The sequence below is a fragment of the Ammodytes marinus genome (assembly GCF_949987685.1).
Source record: "Ammodytes marinus genome assembly, chromosome: 5".
NCBI lineage: Eukaryota > Metazoa > Chordata > Actinopteri > Uranoscopiformes > Ammodytidae > Ammodytes > Ammodytes marinus.
In genome coordinates this window covers 25587524-25606303 of record NC_137234.1, presented here as the reverse complement: position 1 = coordinate 25606303, position 18780 = coordinate 25587524, and the positions used below count along the sequence as shown (strand labels likewise).

General features: G+C 40.0%; 1 protein-coding gene across 1 annotated transcript in view; it reads right to left on the bottom strand.

The window, feature by feature from the left end:
• The window catches only part of ano1b (anoctamin 1, calcium activated chloride channel b), a gene marked incomplete at its 5' end in the record, with an annotated part of 58309 nt that overhangs the window by 18164 nt on the left and 21365 nt on the right, over nt 1–18780 (bottom strand). Inside the window, 6 exons of the mRNA XM_080028621.1 lie at nt 1081–1163; nt 2225–2385; nt 3445–3579; nt 5107–5171; nt 5585–5626; nt 6805–6860. Of these exons, the coding sequence (XP_079884747.1) occupies nt 1081–1163; nt 2225–2385; nt 3445–3579; nt 5107–5171; nt 5585–5626; nt 6805–6860 (542 nt within the window). The remainder of the gene's footprint in view (nt 1–1080; nt 1164–2224; nt 2386–3444; nt 3580–5106; nt 5172–5584; nt 5627–6804; nt 6861–18780) is intronic.

Here is an 18780-nt window from a genome sequence, read left to right as displayed (position 1 = left end):
AATCACCCTGCGTTAACGCGATAATTTTGACAGCCCTAATTTAAAACCATTTTAAAGTCCATTTATGGCTAACTGTGTGATTAGACATTTTGGTCCATACTGTAGATGTGAGTATTTTACAGTAAAGTAGATATTTAAAACAGAAGCAAACAGAAGCATAGCGTCATAATTATGACAAAGACAATTTGTGTGCTTATTTCTGTCTTATGCAGAGAGTTGAATTTGAACTGCATGCGTGTGCGCCACAAGTCTTGCATGATGCGTTAGAATCAGAGGTGGGCAGCAGCAGAAATGCTGCAAAGAGTAAAGAGGGATTTTATTGAGTAATGGGAATTTATCCAAACCTTGAGAGCTTCCTGTGAAAAATAATCCAGAGATAGATAGATATAGGGAGGGATGGGGGTGGACAGGGGGTGGAGGGTTGGGTGTGTGTGTGTTGGGGTTGGGGGGCAGGAGGGGGATAGCAAAAACAGTCAATTAACCTGAAGTCACACACTGCTGCGTTTCTCTTACTGTTTTCGGCCACACATGTAACATCTCAGCAGCTGCTGCTGCAGTGCTGCTTCTAAAAGCCCTGTCTTTATGCATAGAGTTCTCATAGATAATTCCCATTAATATGAAGTCGTTTATGTCATTTTATGATGCATATGATTAATATTGGGTTTAGACAGTAATTCGTGTGCCTCATTGCCTTTTTTTATTTAATTTTATTTTCACCACATTATCGCTTGTGGGAAGTTTTATTTTGAAAAGGACACAACAGAAAATGGTGAAGCTATAGCGAAAGCTGCTGGTATGTAGTCAATATGACTGTCAACAGAGTATTTCTCTATCAGTTAAAACAGAGATACCCGAGAGAGACGCGTGTCTCTCAGAAAAAATTGGCTCCGCCTTCTGAGGCGAAGTGGAGCGTCGCTGCAGAAGCACCTCTGACGGGCGTCGGCAGCACGTCCGAGGTTGGATGTGTGGTCGCTGTAGTGTGTGAACACGGTCGGCGAAAAAAAAGTCAGACTCAGACGCGCAGTAGAGGTAGGATGTGTGTTCCAGTGGTAAGTCTAATATAGTCTGGGAACCACTCACCTCCTCATCTTCAAAGCCAGTTAGGTCCCATTCATAGTTCAGTCTCATCTGCCTCCTCTTCCAATGCTCCATGAACATGGCAGCTGTAACCCAGGGAGAATACAAATAGACAAATACAAAGACACACAATAAAACACGGAAGTATATTGTCGACTTCATGCTTCAACTATAAATCTAACGGTGCACAACACCATTTAGCAGCAGTTTGAAGCAATGTTTGTTTTCCCCATGATGGCGGTGAGGCTTTCCTCAGTGTATATGGATCAATCATAAAACGCTGCCTTAGATCCTCTATTTATTTATCTATCCATACATTTACAGTCTTATGTTCCGGTTTGCTTACCATTTATACAAGGGAATAAGGTATATTGTGGTGTGAGTTGAAAGAAGGATGCAAAGATGGTTAGCCTAGATGGTTTGTATATCCACCACAGTTAGAACGTGCACTAATAGAATGGTAACGCTTTATATTAAGGTCCTTCTAATAAGCATTAGTTAATAGGTAATAAGACCCTTAATTAATAGATGCTTATTTACATTAATTTGTGTTAAAGACTATATAAGTGTTAATAATAACATAATAAACATTTTAATTGTGAGATTATAAGACTTGTATATACCCTTCTAAAGCGGGAACAATACTTATTAAGGTTAATAAATCCTTTTAATATACACTTAACAGTTAATGACATGTTGTCAAGGTTGATAAAATGTGAATGAGAAAACTACATTTACTGTAAATACAATGTTTTAGCGTTAAGGCGGAAAAACACTTAAGGGCCTGTTTCCAAAGGACATGCTTTTTGCACTGCCAGCGCCCGTCTGCAATGCATTATCTATGGCAAGAAGCACTCCAGCGCTTCAAGATAAAAACAGTTGAACTTTTGAAGAAAAGTGCTGCTCGTCAACGTCTTTTTTTGCAACGACCAGCGGTTGGTGCGCCGCAGATTGCAGCACAGAGCGCTCCGCCTTGAAAAAAGCGCCCAGTTTGTAACGGTTAATTGTGGTTTAATTAAACCCTTGCCCTAACCCTACTTGCAAAGCACCACCAACAACAGCCTCCAAAATGACCACAAAATATAGCTAGGTAGACCTCATAAAGTGGACAGTGACATGTGGGCGGAGCAGATTTATGTAAACTCACCCCACAGAGCCATGAATATAGAGAAGAATACGGTGGCAGGATTGTCAAAGAGGTGACTGGCCCGGGCAGTTCCACAGGCAGTACTTAGTCTCCAGTAGCTGCACACTCTGTCACACAGAGGACACATGGTGATGTTGTTCTTAGGGTGGCAGATCTCCATGCTGCAACACAACACAGACACACAGCTGGTGACATAGTCCGAGCCAGGGCCCTAAAGCATTAGCTCATCTTTAGCAGGTGACAGAGCCACCTTAGGCCTTCTACTTCTCAACCAATGATTAAGTACCAAGTACCACATCAAGTCTGCTCTCTACAATCAGGTCAGTTGTTGGCAATGCAAAATGAAAATGCGGAAGAAAATGTGCGTGAATGCTGGAGGCTGAAGCTGGATAGCTGAAGGAGTATGCATTTTTGAAAAAGTTTGAAAATGTGAATTGAAAAATGAACACCAAAACAGTGATATAAAGTTGAAACTGAAAAACACTGCCATTGAAGAAAAAAAAAGTCAACGTAAAAAAAAAAAACTGTCTCTGAAAAAACTGACATGAAATACGAAAATAAGTATGATTGCTACAAAAGCAAATCAGCAAAACGTTAATTGGGGTTTTCCAGTTCAGTAAATATTGGAATATATAAACAGTATATGTATAACACAATCATTCTGAAAAAAGACAAACAGATGGACCGAGGTGTCTTTCTAGGTGGTTATGTGAGACATTAACATTTCTAGTGTATTTGGTGTGTTCTGCATTGAGGGCGAACGTGTGCCGGCATGTGTCATAATATCCTGTGGATGATGAGAAGCAGATAGAGGCCCTAGTTCCTCAACACATTCATCAACCCTTTTCCTTTTTCTCCCTCTCTGTATTTGATGTACTTCTTTTTCTTTTAATAACATTCTTTATCTACTTTGATTTTCTCCGCTCTTACACCGTTAAACAGTGTACACTAGCGACGCATTTTTCCATTATCGAGTCCTTATAAAGATACAATTTATATTACAAATGTTGATCCACAATGCTTTGGCCGTGGTTAGTATAAACATTTAAACAAACTTTGCTGGAGGTCGCTTATGCCTCGTTTCCAGTCTCATCTGCCTCCTCTTCCAGACTTTGCTGTGTGTGTGTGTGTGTGTGTGTGTGTGTGTGTGTGTGTGTGTGTGTGTGTGTGTGTGTGTGTGTGTGTGCGAGGGCCAGTGTTGAGAGAGAGTGTGGGTTTACCTCGGTATGTTGTCATCCACTGTTGCACATCCATACAGAAAGACAATGACCCCCACTAAAGAGGCAGGAATCAGCATCTGTGTGTAAAGTCCTAGCCAGGCAAAGTACAAACCAATCTTCTCACCAAAGTACTTCCTAAAATAAAACAAAATATATACAAATAATTTGCATTATTTCGGAGAAAACCGTTTTTTTAATCAGGAACCTAAAATGTATTGATTACCCCAAGCCCGAGGTTGTGAATTTCCAAAGTAAAAAGGAAGGGATTCAGACCAAAGACAGCTCTGCTTGGTTGTGTGTTGGTCATATTGGAAATGGTTTTTCTAATTAATTTTTGCAACTCTCAGGGTATCTGCACACCTTTTTGAAATCAGATGGAATACTTTTTGAGACCTTTTTAATACCTCAACAAGGGAAATTGAATACCTTTTCAACAGCAGATCAAATCCACATCCACACACAAGAAGCTATCATAACATTAATATTGATTGATTTTTATTTTTTCAATGTTGAGATATATCTGTATCAAACAAAGAAACAAAACAGGTTTAATGCAATTGCACTATAAAACAACATCTTACATTACGAATACAGACAGGGCTGACAAAACCTCCCAAGGCTTAAACTGAACCCAAACAAGTCATATCAAGAGTCCAAATTAGCCTAAGACCTTGTGAAGAACAAGGCCAAAAAAAACAGTTATGACAACAGTGACAACAATAACCATAATCTTAAACCAACACAATACTTCCTGTTATTTCAGAGTTAAATATGATGCTGCCGGGGGAAGTCACAGTCAGCTTTAAAACCATATGCAAGTGTAAGAGAAATGTTTGCATCAGGCTGTCAAGAGATAAGCCATTACAAACAGTGATATTGGATAAAAAGCAACAGTGACCATAATCAAGTTGAGTATTGCACACAGCTGTTGCGGTTAATTAATGACATGCTGATTTGACCCTGAGTGGTGTTTTGGTTTAACATGGCTATCTGACATTGTAACATCATTTATAGATCAGAAAAGATGCATAATAGGTCCTCTTTAATGTGCTTTTAGACTCCAGTAGAGCCCTTATCTTTTGTTGCAAAAACGCAGGATTCGAGATGAGAGGCCTCACGTTCCCACGCAGTCAGTTAAGGCATCATGTATGTTCACTGTTGTTTTAATCCATTATTGCCGTTTACTTTTTTAAAGTTTTTTTCACTGAGATCCTGAAAAGTAAAATGTACTGTACTCTAGTGAACCGTGTTACTGTTGATTACGAGGCATTGCCCCATGGGCATTAAAGGAGTGAGGACAGCGTATGCACATTGGGGTCAGGAGACATTTCAAGAAGCAAAAGAAAGAACTTGTCCCTCTGGATGAATCTATCCACAATCACTCTTGCCCAAATGGACTTATCAGTCTTATTCACCAAGAAACACAAGCCTATGACTCTTTTATATCAGTCTTTTAGCTTTGGATTCTACATGTGTGAACAGCTCTTTGGCATTAACTTGAAGTTCACAAATGCATCAACACTCCAGCAAATAAATAACGGCATATAATTATGGCTTTATACAAATTAAGTCACTGGCTGAAGAATGGTGATATCAGGGTTGTTACCATACCAAGGACATAAGCAGTAAATGATATACGTACCTAAAGAAAAATATCCTTACCGCACAAGTCCAATGGGTTGGTACTTGTAGAAGACACTGTAGTTTGCCCACTCCTCATACAAAAGCTGAGGAAGACAATCAACAGTATTTTTGTTGGATTATTTGTTCAGTTTCATCAGTTTCCTAGCTGTGGAGGTTGTGTATTAGCTAGACCACGTTAATTGGGTTAACCCTTTGGTGTAAAACTTTGGCAATCACAACAGCTCTCACATGACTATCAACATAGGTTGATTGTGTTTTAAAAAACTGACTTTATCTAATAACTGCATTCACTTTCAAATGCATTTATCTTGTCATGCCATCACAGAAAGAGATGTAGAAATCATTGGAATCTAAGTGGTGACTGTGTTTATGATTCTAATGTGTCAATGTGGGCTTTACAAGCAAGTATGTCAAACTATGAAACATTCAAAACGTGAACGCCAGTCTGTAGATATTTTTATACTGGCTTCCATATATTTAGAAATAACTTTCTCACCTTTCTGTCATTGGACTCTGCACCCTCCTCATTAATATCTCCCTGAACAAAGAAAAATAGCAACACTTACGTTAGTTACACACAACTTGGAGACTGTAAACCAGGGGTTCTCAAACTTTTGATAACTGAGGGCCAATTTAGGAACCCAACATTGGACCGAGGGCCGCCGAAGGATTTTTTTTTTTTTAAACTTAAATAATTTCAATGGCCAGCGTCTTTGCGTCTTTACAGTCTACATGTATTGGTCTGCATCCAATAATGTGTAATGCATCCAATAATGTGTAATGTCCCCAGAACAATTTGAGGTTCGAACACTTCATTTTGTGCATTCTGGTTACTTTTTATGCAGTAATTTGTGTCTTCTGTATTTATTTATGGTGGACATGTTAATGAAAAGACAACTAGCTCCCATTGACACAGATCTAATGAAATATAAATCAGTAAGGCACTGAGGCATTCTGCATTGCATTCAAATATTTATTCTACTTTATTGTTCAAAACTTTCTGCACATTGAAAACGTATCACCTTTTGGAGTGTTTTTTGTAGGACTCACTACTCATGATGCAGCAGCAGTGTTAACTATTATGACACTATACATTGGAAATAAACAGGGTGGGCTATCAATAGTCAACTAGGCAGATAGTTCCAAAGAGACAGTGCGGAACGCGTCATAATTGGAGGCCACGCCCATCGTGGGGGAAAACAATACACAGCGCTCCATCCACTTTATATTGAATGACACCCGTATTCGGCAAACAAACTTAATAAAAATGTAATACGACATGCCTTTCACAAATACACGTTACTTTCTTTAAAGCCGAAAATTGAAAAAAAAAATAACAATTATAATATTTTTATTTTATTTTTATTTTCTTTATAATTCATAATTCAATGCGGGCAGCCCGCGGGCCGCACTTTGAAAACCACTGCTGTAAACCAATGTCATCATTTGAGAAGACTTATTTGAAGAAAATGTTGGAGCTACAATATATTTCTAATACTGGCAGCTTTTCACCTAATTGTTTAGTGGTTACAATATATTACAACAGCAATAACACATGAACAAATATGAACATGAGGAATTAATACCAACTACACTAATATAATCCTATGTAAAGCGCTTTGAGTGCGAGAAAAGCGCTATATGAATTGAATATATTATTATTATTATTATTATTATTAATAATAATAATAATAATCTAGGGTCAGTACTACTCACGTCATGAAGAGGGTAAGCTGCTGTATAGACACCACTACCAAGGAGACTGGTGATACCTGCAGAGAGGAAACAAACAGACTCAGGTAATACATTTCCGATTTCTTTTGCGCAGCACATTCTTGGTTTTGTTTTGGGAAGGTTTCTGTGCACACCTTTTATAAATGAGGCCCAAAGAGTTAAAGACATGAATGTGATGCATGCCGGTAAACCACATCACCGACAGACATGAAAACTGCCTCAATAATAATTTCCCTACAGAATGAAGGGAAGTTGGTTTTTAAATAATTATTAATAATTAAATCATTTAAAGTCAAAGATAAGTATTTCATCACTAATGCATAATTTGTCTACTGGAGTGCACTCAAATTACAGTGGTAAATAAAGTAATCCCCATGAGTTGCATGAAAGCATCACAAGAGAGAGAGAGAGAGCAGTCAGAATCAGTCGGCTTGTTTGAGAACGACACAGCACTTTTTTAATGGCAAGTGCATTGTGTGATGGTTACTCTGCCTGACTTGTTCGACCGCTTGAGACACGGAAATCTCCCTGGACAAAGATGCTAGACGCCTCTAAAAAATAGTGGATGGTAAACCCCTTGGTGTTTCTGAGCGCTCATTGAGTGTTTTTTTAAATCTGATTTATTGATGAAACTCTCCAATTGATTCACAAAGGTTTTACTTTACGACTCACAATTTCCCATAATCATTTCTTTATTATACCACAATTCGAGTAATGCTGGGCTTACACTAAAGGGCTTTTAAAAGACTTTGAAAAGACTGAAGACTGACACCCTCTCACATCTAAAGACAATCAACTCACACCTGAAGACAATTTGTCATTAGTTCTCTGAGTTTTCAGTCACAGACTGAGATTTTGAAAAGACTGGGGGTCTCATATTGCAAGACTACAACTAGATTTCTTTTTAAATTAATGGGCCAGTTTCACAGACAGAGCCTAGATTAAGCCAGGAGTAGGCCTTAATGTGGACTAGTTAAACTGGGATGTTTAAGTCACTTTCATGGATATGGTTTAAATTGGGCTTAGTTAGTCTGAGACTATGAAGTCCTGGAGTAAGGTAAGTAAGCCTGATTGTGAACACCTGCCCATGAGCACATGCTGCTGGTCCAACGGTGATCATAAAAACCCGGAGTGGAGCAGAAACACCATTGCTTGTGAGAAAAAACAATGGCAGAGGCTAAAAAAATCCCGTCAATAAACTTTAATGAATTTAAAAAAAAAATCGTTTGAAACCATCCGGTTATTCAATCTAAAAGCCATACTGCTGGGACTGAGCAAATAAATAGTTGGGCCGGACTTTGAAATAAATTCAATACTAATGAAAATGTTATACTAAGACAACAATACACCAACTTCAGGTTATCTTCATTATTATCGGTATTTCACATCTTTCTCATTTATAATTTTGACATTATATTTAATGATATCTGCACTGATAGACACTATAGAAAAACCCGAATCTTTAAAGCGGACCTATGATGCTTTTTGACTTTTATGACCTATAAACGTTGTTATGATGATTCATAGTCATGCTTAACCATACTAAATTATCAAATAATGACTTACATGCATTTCGACGTATTCCCTGCTGACCGTCTGGGGTGTCTGTGCAGAGCACTAAACACTATTCTAGCCAGTCGAGAAGTCACGTGTTCAAAGCGGTCTACCCTTTGAAAATTCATGACGTCGCATGAAACTTCGTGACATCACCACGCGGATGTTTCCATGTATGATAATGCTGTCACTTCCCTGTTCGCGTCTGCCTCGCGCCCTTATAGGTCCATGCTCGCGCTTCCCGCCACTGAAAGTGTTCCGGAAGGAAGGTAACCAATCACAACGGAGTGGGGTTTGCAGGAGGGGGGGAGGGGAGCGGAGATGGCCGAAGCACAGGCGGAGGGAGCGGAGATGGCTGAAGCACACACACTCAAGTGTTGACAGGACGTGCTGGATCGCCAAAATAAGAGAAAGAGCTTCCCGAAAATCTACATTGTTTTTTGTGATGTGATTCGTGTCAGGTTGCTCTATAGCAGTGTAAAACAAGAAATTAAGACCAGAAAAGTAGTATAATAGGTCCTCTTTAAAGAAGAGCTTGCCACAACCTTTCAACAAAAGGACAAAAAAGATGACGTTGCATGAAAGTTAGCCTGAGAATTCCATGAACAGAAAATGCAATATCTGAAGGAAGTATGACATGAAAATGAAAATTCTACAGGTGGAATTGGACATGAAGTTGGAAGAGAGAGCTATGATTCAAACAAGATACAGTACTGAGACAATAGTGATTACTAATCAGTGAAGATATAAGTAGAAAATAAAAGGTGTTCATGTTGTGTTATTTTTTTTCTTCATGTGTGTCAGTATTTTAAATCAAAACAACCACATTTGAAAACAGAATTGTTTTAGACACTAATTTTATTATGCTGAATACATCTTCAATTTAAAATGCATCCATCTAATAAGCTTAAGCAAAGTTGTTATTTCCAGTGCATTTTCCATATTGAAAGCGGTCTCGAAATGTAAGTTCATCAAATACATGTTTTGGATAAGACCTATCCAAGTACTCTTCTGGCTGGCTTCTGCATTGGGAGTTGGTCTTCATTTAGATATTCTAAATAGTCCATGCCAGAGCCGGCCCGAGGCATAAGAAAACTAAGCGGTCGCTTAGGGCCCCTGACCGCCAGGGGGGCCCCCTCCAAAAAGTTTGTGTGTTTGATATTAACATCATATTATGCAAATGTGAGTTATCATACAAAAAAGGAATAAAATGTTTTGGTCTAGATAATTAATAGCCTAAAAATGTAATCAGTTCATCTGGGAGGTAATCCAAAATTATCTGATCATGTCACGTTCACATCCATGCACACTGTGTATTGGATTTATTTAAAAACAATTGGAAATGGGGCTGCCCTCAGTTGCCCATGCACTGTGTTTAGTCTATAGCCTATTTCAGCCTCGTCTGTGGAAAAAAAGATACAGTAGTTGGACGAGTTCTTCTGCTTCGTTCCTCTCACTGCATTTAAATGCATTCATTATATTACAGAGAAATATGTCCCATAAAAGAAAAAGAGCTCCAAGCACAACCCAGAGGACCCTCCATAATATTTTATTTTATATTAATATTTTTATGGAAAATCCATGTGTCCTTCTTCAATAGCTTCTGACCCAGTGTCTCCAAATTATTTGTTCACACAAAATTTCTCAGATTTAGCCTCTTAACTTTCCTCTCAAAGTGCACCAGATTCATGCATTTCACATTAAAAAGGTTAAAAAAATCTCCCGGGGGGGCATACCCTCGGACCCCCCTAGGAGGGTCTGAATCGAGGCCGTCTAATATTTTCGCACAGCTGCACAGTGGAGGCACTAGCGGAAAACACTGTGTGTGTGAATGATATTTAACAAAGATCTATAGTTTCAGCAGCTCTAACATTGGAGAGGGGCCCCCTAATCATATATCGCTTAGGGCCCCCTGAAGGCTTGGGCCGGCTCTGGTCCATGCTCTCTCACAAACACCACTAAACTGAAGTTAAACCTGCCTCTTTGGAGAATTAATTTAAGATAAAATTTAGACCTAGAGTAGCTCTAGTCGTCCGTCTTGCAATTAGCTTTGTTTAATCCAGAATCAATCTTTAATCTAGGACTATTTTAAACTGAGTCTGTGCAAGTAGCTTTGAATTAATCCAGCTCAAACAGGCATTTTAGTCTCGGACTAGGCTTAAACCTTGTCTGTGAAACTGGCCCAATATCATTTCCAATCCTGCTACGGGGGATTAAAAGTGATTTCAGTTAAATAAAACAGGTTTTTTTTCGCAGGTAAAATGTACTGGGTGTATAAACAACTATATGCCCTTATCACGTAGGCTTTGTGTCATGTATGATCACGTTTAAAACTGCAAACACAAGTGTGATTATATTTAATTTAAAAAAAGTTAATTCAATATTCCGAGCGGGGGACATCCTGTAGTTATTTGACCGAATGTATATGCTGATATCGTCCCCAAATAACTCACTCCTAACCCTGTATTTGACGGTAACGTGTTAAGGTTGCGCGTGACAACCTGGTTGACAAAGTGCCTCACAGCTGGACACAGGTCGCGACTAATGCCGCTCCTCCTGCGTCGTGTTTGGTGCTGGAGAGAGTGTGACAGTGTTCACGTCATTTCGCTTGAGCCAACCCCTTAAAGGCCAGGACACACCGGCCCGATAATCGGCCATCGGACATGGTCGGAGAGTCTGGAGGGGGCGGGGACACTAATCTGTTTGGTGTGATCGGTGACGTCGGCCGTCGTAGATGTCATCGGGCTTCTTTTCTTCAATCGGCGTCGGGCAGTCTTCCAGTCGGAGCAATTTGATTGGTGGAGGGCTAGCGAATCAGTGAAGTCCGGAAGTGAGGCGGGTAGCACAAACAGCTAACAACAGCTAGCCATTGTTTTAATGTGTTTGTTTGTTTCGTTCAGCGAGTACTCACATGCATCAACCCTTGTTGACTGCTCGACACCATGCTCGACACTCTCTGCTAAAAATGGTGCTCTTTATGGTCCATAAATATAAATACGTATTTCTATCTATGTTTATGGTCTAGAGAGCTGTCCCATCATTTCCGGCTTTCGTATTTTTTTGGGCCACAATACAGATTAGCGCCGCCTGCTGTTATGGAGACATTACGTCCCGCGCAAGCGCAGAGCATACGGAAAGTCAGTAGTCGGCTCGGTGTGTTCTTGGCACTTTTTTGGCCGCGATGGGCAGACTGGAGCTGCCTGAATCAGCAGACTCCATTTTCGGGCGAGGGTCGGTAGTCGGACCGATGTGTCCTGGCCTTAAGACTAATGATAATATCAAACCTGTTTGATAATGTCGGAACGTCAAGACGGGGAGAAGACTGGCTGAAATCGGGTCGGAAGACCACCATACACCAAACAACTGAGATTACGGGCACGCGCCACAACTCCAGCAAGACTCTCGTGATTTCAGTCCGACATTGAAAGATTGTCTGCGACTGTCAAATCATGTGAAAAGTTGTGTAGTGTAAGCCCAGCATTAGTCACACATGTGCAAGTCACAAGCAATTCTCAAGTCACTGTGGTGATTGTCAAGCAAGTCAAGACCATGCTATAATTCAAGCACGTCTCAAGTCAAGTCATACAAAAATTCCGATGATCTAACCCAGTTTCTGAATTGAGATAAGTTATACATTCTGTTGTCATGAAAAGTTGTTTTAATTTTCAAAAAAACTATTCAAATGCAACGAAAACTGCTGTGGCATGTTTGTCTATTTTTTTTTTAACATTTTGTGGCAATCAAAACCTTTCCTTTTTAACTGCTACTGTGCACAAGCAAATGTATTGCATTTAAGGGTAATACAACTGAAGTGTTAAACACATGAGAACAGAGAAAAAGATACACAGAAGTACACTAACATTCTACCCTACTAATTCAAAACGCATGAAGCTCCTATAGCTCATGTAACTCAGCCCCCCTCCCCAAAACACACACACACACACACACACACACACACACACAGATAGTCCGTCATATACTGTACAGTCGGCACCTCTTAAAGAGAGAGAAAAAAAAATACATATTTAATATCTCTTGAAAAATGAAACAAAGTGTGAGGGCACTCAATCTTTCGGAGTCTTTCGACTCTGTGAGACTGGTGAGTGAATCAACTCACTGTAATCAGGTGTGTGTGGCACTGATTGGCATTGATTGAGGCCAGGTGTGGGGAGTCTTCTTAAGGCCAGGACACACCAGTCCGACATGTTCCGACTACGCAAAAAATGGAGTCGGCCGTTTCAGGAAGCTCCAGTCTTCCCGTCGGGGCCAAAGAACACACCGAGACGACTGTTTATTTTCCGTACGCTCGCGGGACGTAATGTCTCCACAACAGCAGGCGGCGCTAATCTGTATTGTGGCCCGAAAAAATACGAAAGCCGGAAATGATTGGACATCTCTCTAGAGCATAAACATAGATAGAAATACGTATTTATATTTATGGACCATAAGAGCACAATTTTTAGCAGAGAGTGTCGAGCATGGTGTCGAGCAGTCAACAAGGGTTGATGCATGTGAGTACTCTCAAAACGAAACGAACAAACACATTAAAACAATGGCTAGCTGTTGTTAGCTGTTTGTGCTACCCGCCTCACTTCCGGGCTTCACTGATTCGCTAGCCCTCCACCAATCAAATTGCTCCAAATGAAAGACGGTCGGCCGCCGATTGAACACGTTCAATCGGCGGCCGACAGGCTCAAAACAAGCCCGACGACCTCTACGTCGGCCGACGTCACGGCACACACCAAACAGATTCGTCTTTTTTTTTGACGACGGCGATTATCGGGCTGGTGTGTCCTGGCCTTTATGCCCTGAGTCCCCAGTGCTCTGTGCTGCGCATTATCTCACCTTCAGAGGTAGTGGTTTTCCCCGTGATAAAACCCAACTCAGAACTTTGTGTGTATTTGATGTCTATTGCCTTTCGTTTCTGGGTCTCCTGGACAATTTTGGTTTTGAGTCAGCTGCTTGGCAGCAGTGGTTTAGTGCTTTATTTAATTAAGGAAGCCTGCAGTGGCTCTATACAGTTTTGTTGTTGTTTTTTCTCCCCTTTCCATCTATCGCTATTGCGATTGCGATCCCAGAGGGATAACCACTAAATCGGGAAAAACAGCATACATTATCACAGACTGCCTATAGTTCTTTAATCCATGGTGTTTTTCCATCTGCTTTTTGAGCATGCTGTGGTCCAACCTCTTCTAAAGAAACCCAACCTAGACCCCTCTGATCTTAATAATTTTAGACCTATTTCTAAACTTCCATTTTTATCAAAGTTTTAGAAAAAGTTGTGTCCTCCCAACTTTTATCATTTATGTCGCAAAATACATTTGAAAAATTTCAGTCTGGTTTTAGAGCATTGCACAGCACAGAAACTGCCCTCCTCACGGTAACCAATGACCTGCAAAATCTTTTATTGGTATCAGGGACACTGCACTTAGTTGGTTCAATTCTTATCTTTTTAATAGAACCTGTGCGATCACCATCGGCAACCACTCTTCCTCTAGAGACCCAAGTAGCCTATGGTGTACCGCAGGGTTCGATTTTAGGTCCTATTTTATTTTCAATATACTGTATATGCTCCCACTCGGCCAAATCATCCAGCGGCACAATGTTTCCTTTCATTGCTATGCTGACGACACACAGATATACCTACCGCTGAGACCCAACGATCCGAGAAGCCTGGCTGCTGTTTTAGACTGCCTCAAAGATGTGAACCGCTGGATGGCCCATAACTTCCTCCAACTTAACAACTCCAAATCTGAAATAATACTGTTCAACCCGCCAAGCACCATCACCAGCCCCATCAGCCTCGGTCCATTATCCGATAATATTAAGCCCACTGCCAGAAACTTAGGTGTCATTTTGTACAGTCATGTTTTCTCCACATCAGAACCATCTCCAAAATTAAACATTTTCTATCACAACCCGACCTTGAAAAAGTCATCCATGCACTAATATTCTCCCGTCTAGATTACATCAACCACAAATCACTCTCCCGCCTCCAGTTGGTTCAGAACTCAGCAGCTAGGCTTCTCGCTGGTTTTAACAGACGGCATCACATCACTCCTGTTTTACCTTCTTTGCACTGGCTCTCTGTCCGTTTTAGAATCGATTTTAAGATTTTATTGATAACTTTTAAGGCTCGTCGGGGTCTTGCCCCCGAGTACGTCACAGACATGCTGACCCCGTACGAGCCTGCCCGCAGCCTTAGATCCGCTGGCTGAATCGGTAACCTCTTTTAAATCACTTCTTAAAACACATTACGAGATTACATACAAAGTCAATGTACTAGTGTGTGGCCGCTCGTCCACAGGCATGCAAACTCATAAGCCACGAAAAAGGTGAGAATGATGCGATGATGAATACAAGTCCACTCGCACGAGTGCTAATGAGCAGATGCTGTCTGTTTGAGACACAGAGGAGCGCTGCACAACACTACTTAGAGGGCTCTACAGTAACCCTCTCCAAATTCGGGTAAATGTAGTCTTAGGCAAGTAAGTTATTGAGTCCACCCTCCACTTTGGCTGGTAAAAGATGTGTGCACGGGACCTGTGCTTGTGCGGCGATTCTAGCGTCTAATACACTTCACCAACGGTAATAGCCGGAAGGAGACGGCACGCAGTTAAGTTAGCGCGTGTGCAAACAGAACATTTCCTGTGCGCCTTTACATTAAAAGCATGTTACTAGCCAAACGTGAGTTGACTTTTTTGAAGCCGGTAAGAACAGGAAGTTCGCGCTTCACAGCCCTGCAGTGCGTTAGCTTGAAAATCAACTGCTTCAGCTGCAGAGAGCAGTCAACAACAGTCTATTTAAACAAAGTTTGAAATAACTGATAAGCCACTGAAGAACTACTCCCAACACATTCACAACTACCTATTTAACTTATCCTAAATTGTACCAATATGTATACTTATTTATTTAATAGGCTATATGTTTTAAAGTTAGGTTTTAATTAACAGAAGGACATTTACCAAAACATTTTATTGTTATGAATATAATAATGATGTATATACAAAAAATATATAGATATTCATTTTATGGGGAGAAATAATTCTGAATCAGCAAAAAATTGCAATTGGCAGGTTAGATTATTTTGTCTAAATTACAATCAGTGCACCCCTATTCATTTTTCTACAATTATTACTGCACACACTAGGATATGACATTAATTGAGAATTTCAAATGAGACCAAGATGACAGGCTAAAAGGTAATTAGAGCGAAATGCATGGGTTAAGGTTATGCAAGTTTTCGATCATACTTTTTGTGCTACTGAATTTATTTTTGTGCTACTGATTTTTTTTGCTTGCTAGCACCAGTGCTACCACCTAAAAAAATAAGCGTACAGCCCTGCCGGTAGGGGGGTTTGGGGGCATCCGTGCCCAGAAGATTTTTTTTGTGGTTTGAACATTTAAGAGAAGCAATTTGGTGCATTCTGGTGACGAGAATTAAGGACAAAGAAAACTTTAGCAGATGAATAGTCAAATGAGCAAAACAAGTTAGTCAGCCAACCTTCTCGACTTTTCCAATACAAAGTGTGTAGGTAGCCTATTTACAAAGAAATTTGTTTAAACAGCTTAGAAAAACTGTAAAAAAAAATGCTGGCAAAACTAGCTTTAAATATGACTGAAAATAACATGGAGCCTCAAATCAATCATACCAAATTCCCTTACAATTTTAACGTTTTCTGGAACAGACCGTCTTTCTTTGCCAGCGATGGTTTGCATTTAAACAAACAAGGGAAACATCTTCTGGCCAGCAATATGCTCTTAACAATAAAATCGGTTCCTAGCGTCACTCCTCTTGCAAACTCTGTCCAGCATGATTGACTATCTCCACACCTGGTCAGTCAAGAGGTAGTTAGCTCACGTGACACAGCCTCCATGACCACTAGTCCCCATGCTTCTAGCGCCCCCTCCAGGCCTGGAACATCCATTAGGCCTACTATAAAAACTCACCCAATCCCTGTATGTCAGTCTGTCAGATCATCATTAATCCCTCCTCATAGATTTTACAGGTCACGCCACAGACCACTTGGGATTACAAGTAACTTGAAAAATGTACCTATTATGTGTAATAGGTCAATTGTGTTGGACCACCCCGCTGTTGATAACCTGGACATGAGCATATCAAAGCTAAACTCACCAAACATCCTCAAAACAAGAAAGGGTTTGGGTTTTCTTCACTTAAACATAAGAAGTTTGCTTCAGCACAATAAACTAGACCATGTTAACATCTTAGTATCTCAGGCTGACCCAGATGTCTTGGTTCTGACTGAATCATGGTTGAAGAGCAGTACACATGACTCTATGGTGGCAATAAATGATTATAGTTTATTCAGAATAGACAGGACCACACGGGGTGGGGGAGTGGCTGTCTATGTTAAATCACATTATTCTGTATCATTACTACATGCTGTCTCTGTTCGAAGCTGCTTTGAATTTATTGCTTTGGAATTGTCTTTATCATCCAATGATTGTTTTGTTGTAATTGGTGTGTACAGGCCCCCTTCAGCAGTAAATAGCTCCTTGAGTGAGCTAGCACATTTAATCTCTCCATATGTAAATAGAGAGGTCATTATGATGGGTGATTTTAACATTGACTGGCTTTCTGGTGCCTCTGAACCTTTTAAAGAAATATGTAGCAACCTAAATCTTACACAAATAATAACTGAGCCCACAAGACCAAATCTAAAAAACCCAGCAAAATCAACTTTGATCGATTTAATATTATCAAATCAAAGCAATAAAATAGTTTCTGCTGGTGTCTTTGAGCTTGGAATCAGTGATCACTGCCCGGTGGCCTGTATCAGAAGTATTCATCTTAAAAAATCTCAACCCAAAATCATCATTAAGCGTAATTTTAAAGGTTTTAACGAGCAAGCATTTTTAAATGAACTCTATCAAAGTGACATTCATCTCACAAGTGAAATATCTGATGTGGAATTGGCCTTAGAATTTTTCACCAATACTTTCTCCTCCATTTTGAACAAGCATGCACCCCTTAAAAAGCACAGAGTAAAAAATAGATCAAACCCCTGGTTCACAAATGAATTGTCCGATATATTTGCAGAGAGAAATAAAGCATGGTCCCTAGCTAGACGCTCTGGTGAAAACTCCAAGTGGACTGCTTTCAGACAAATCAGAAATAGGTGCATATCCATGGTTAGGAAAGCTAAATCAGACTACTACCTCGAACTAATTTCAAACTGCTACTCCAACCCTGCACTATTTTGGAAGGCTGTGAATTATAACAAAAACAATTCTAGCACTGTTCCCAGTCAGTTAAAAATAAATGATCATATTTTAAATGATCAGAAAGAAATTGGTTTAGCTTTCAATAAACACTTTATAGCTGCTGGTAAACTCTTTCACAATGGAGTATCTACGCCTTCTACGCCTACCACCACGAGAAATAAAAATAGCATACCACCTGTCTCTAAAACTCCCCTTTTCAGCCTTGTTCAAGTCCCAACAAGTATTGTTGTAGATGCGCTTCTTGCCATCAACCCCAGGAAGTACATGGGAGAGGACAATTTGGACCCATTTTCAATAAATCTCTCTGCACTTATCATATCAAAACAAATAACCCATATTTTTAATCTTTCCATCTCTTCTGGTATTGTTCCTAAAGTCTGGAAAAAAGCTCACGTCATTCCATTACATAAAGGGGGTGACAAAAGTGATCTTAACAATTACAGGCCAATTTCCAAACTCCCATGCCTGGCAAAAATTCTAGAATCAGTCATTAATACTCAGTTGAAATCCTTTTTATCCAGTGCTTCCATTTTGAGTCCATTTCAATCTGGTTTTAGGGCAGGCCACAGTACTATATCTGCTGTCACTTTGGTCTTAGACAACATTGTTACAGCTATCGATAAAAAAATGCACTGTGCAGCACTTTTTGTTGATCTGTCAAAAGCTTTTGATACTTTAGATCACCATTTGCTTTTAGAGAGGCTGCATGAAATTGGTTTTGATTATTCTACATGTAGCTGGTTTAGGGACTATCTCTCTGACAGACAGCAGTCAGTTAAGCTGGGAAGCTACCAAACTGAGTTTTTAACAGTTACAAATGGTGTTCCGCAGGGCTCAATTTTAGGTCCAGTCCTATTCACAATTTACATCAATAACATTGTTTCATCACTACAAAACTGCCATGCCCATTTGTATGCTGACGACACTGTACTGTATTGCATTTCTGATTCAGTGCAACAATCTGTTCAGAACCTACAGAGCTCTTTTAACACCCTGCAGAACTGTCTAGTGGATCTCAGGCTTGTCCTTAATATAGAAAAAACAAAATATATGTGCTTTTCCAGAGCAAGAATTACACATTTTAATGATCTTATTATTCACACAAATAATGGATCTCATATTGAAAGAGTCACTGAATATAAATATCTTGGCATC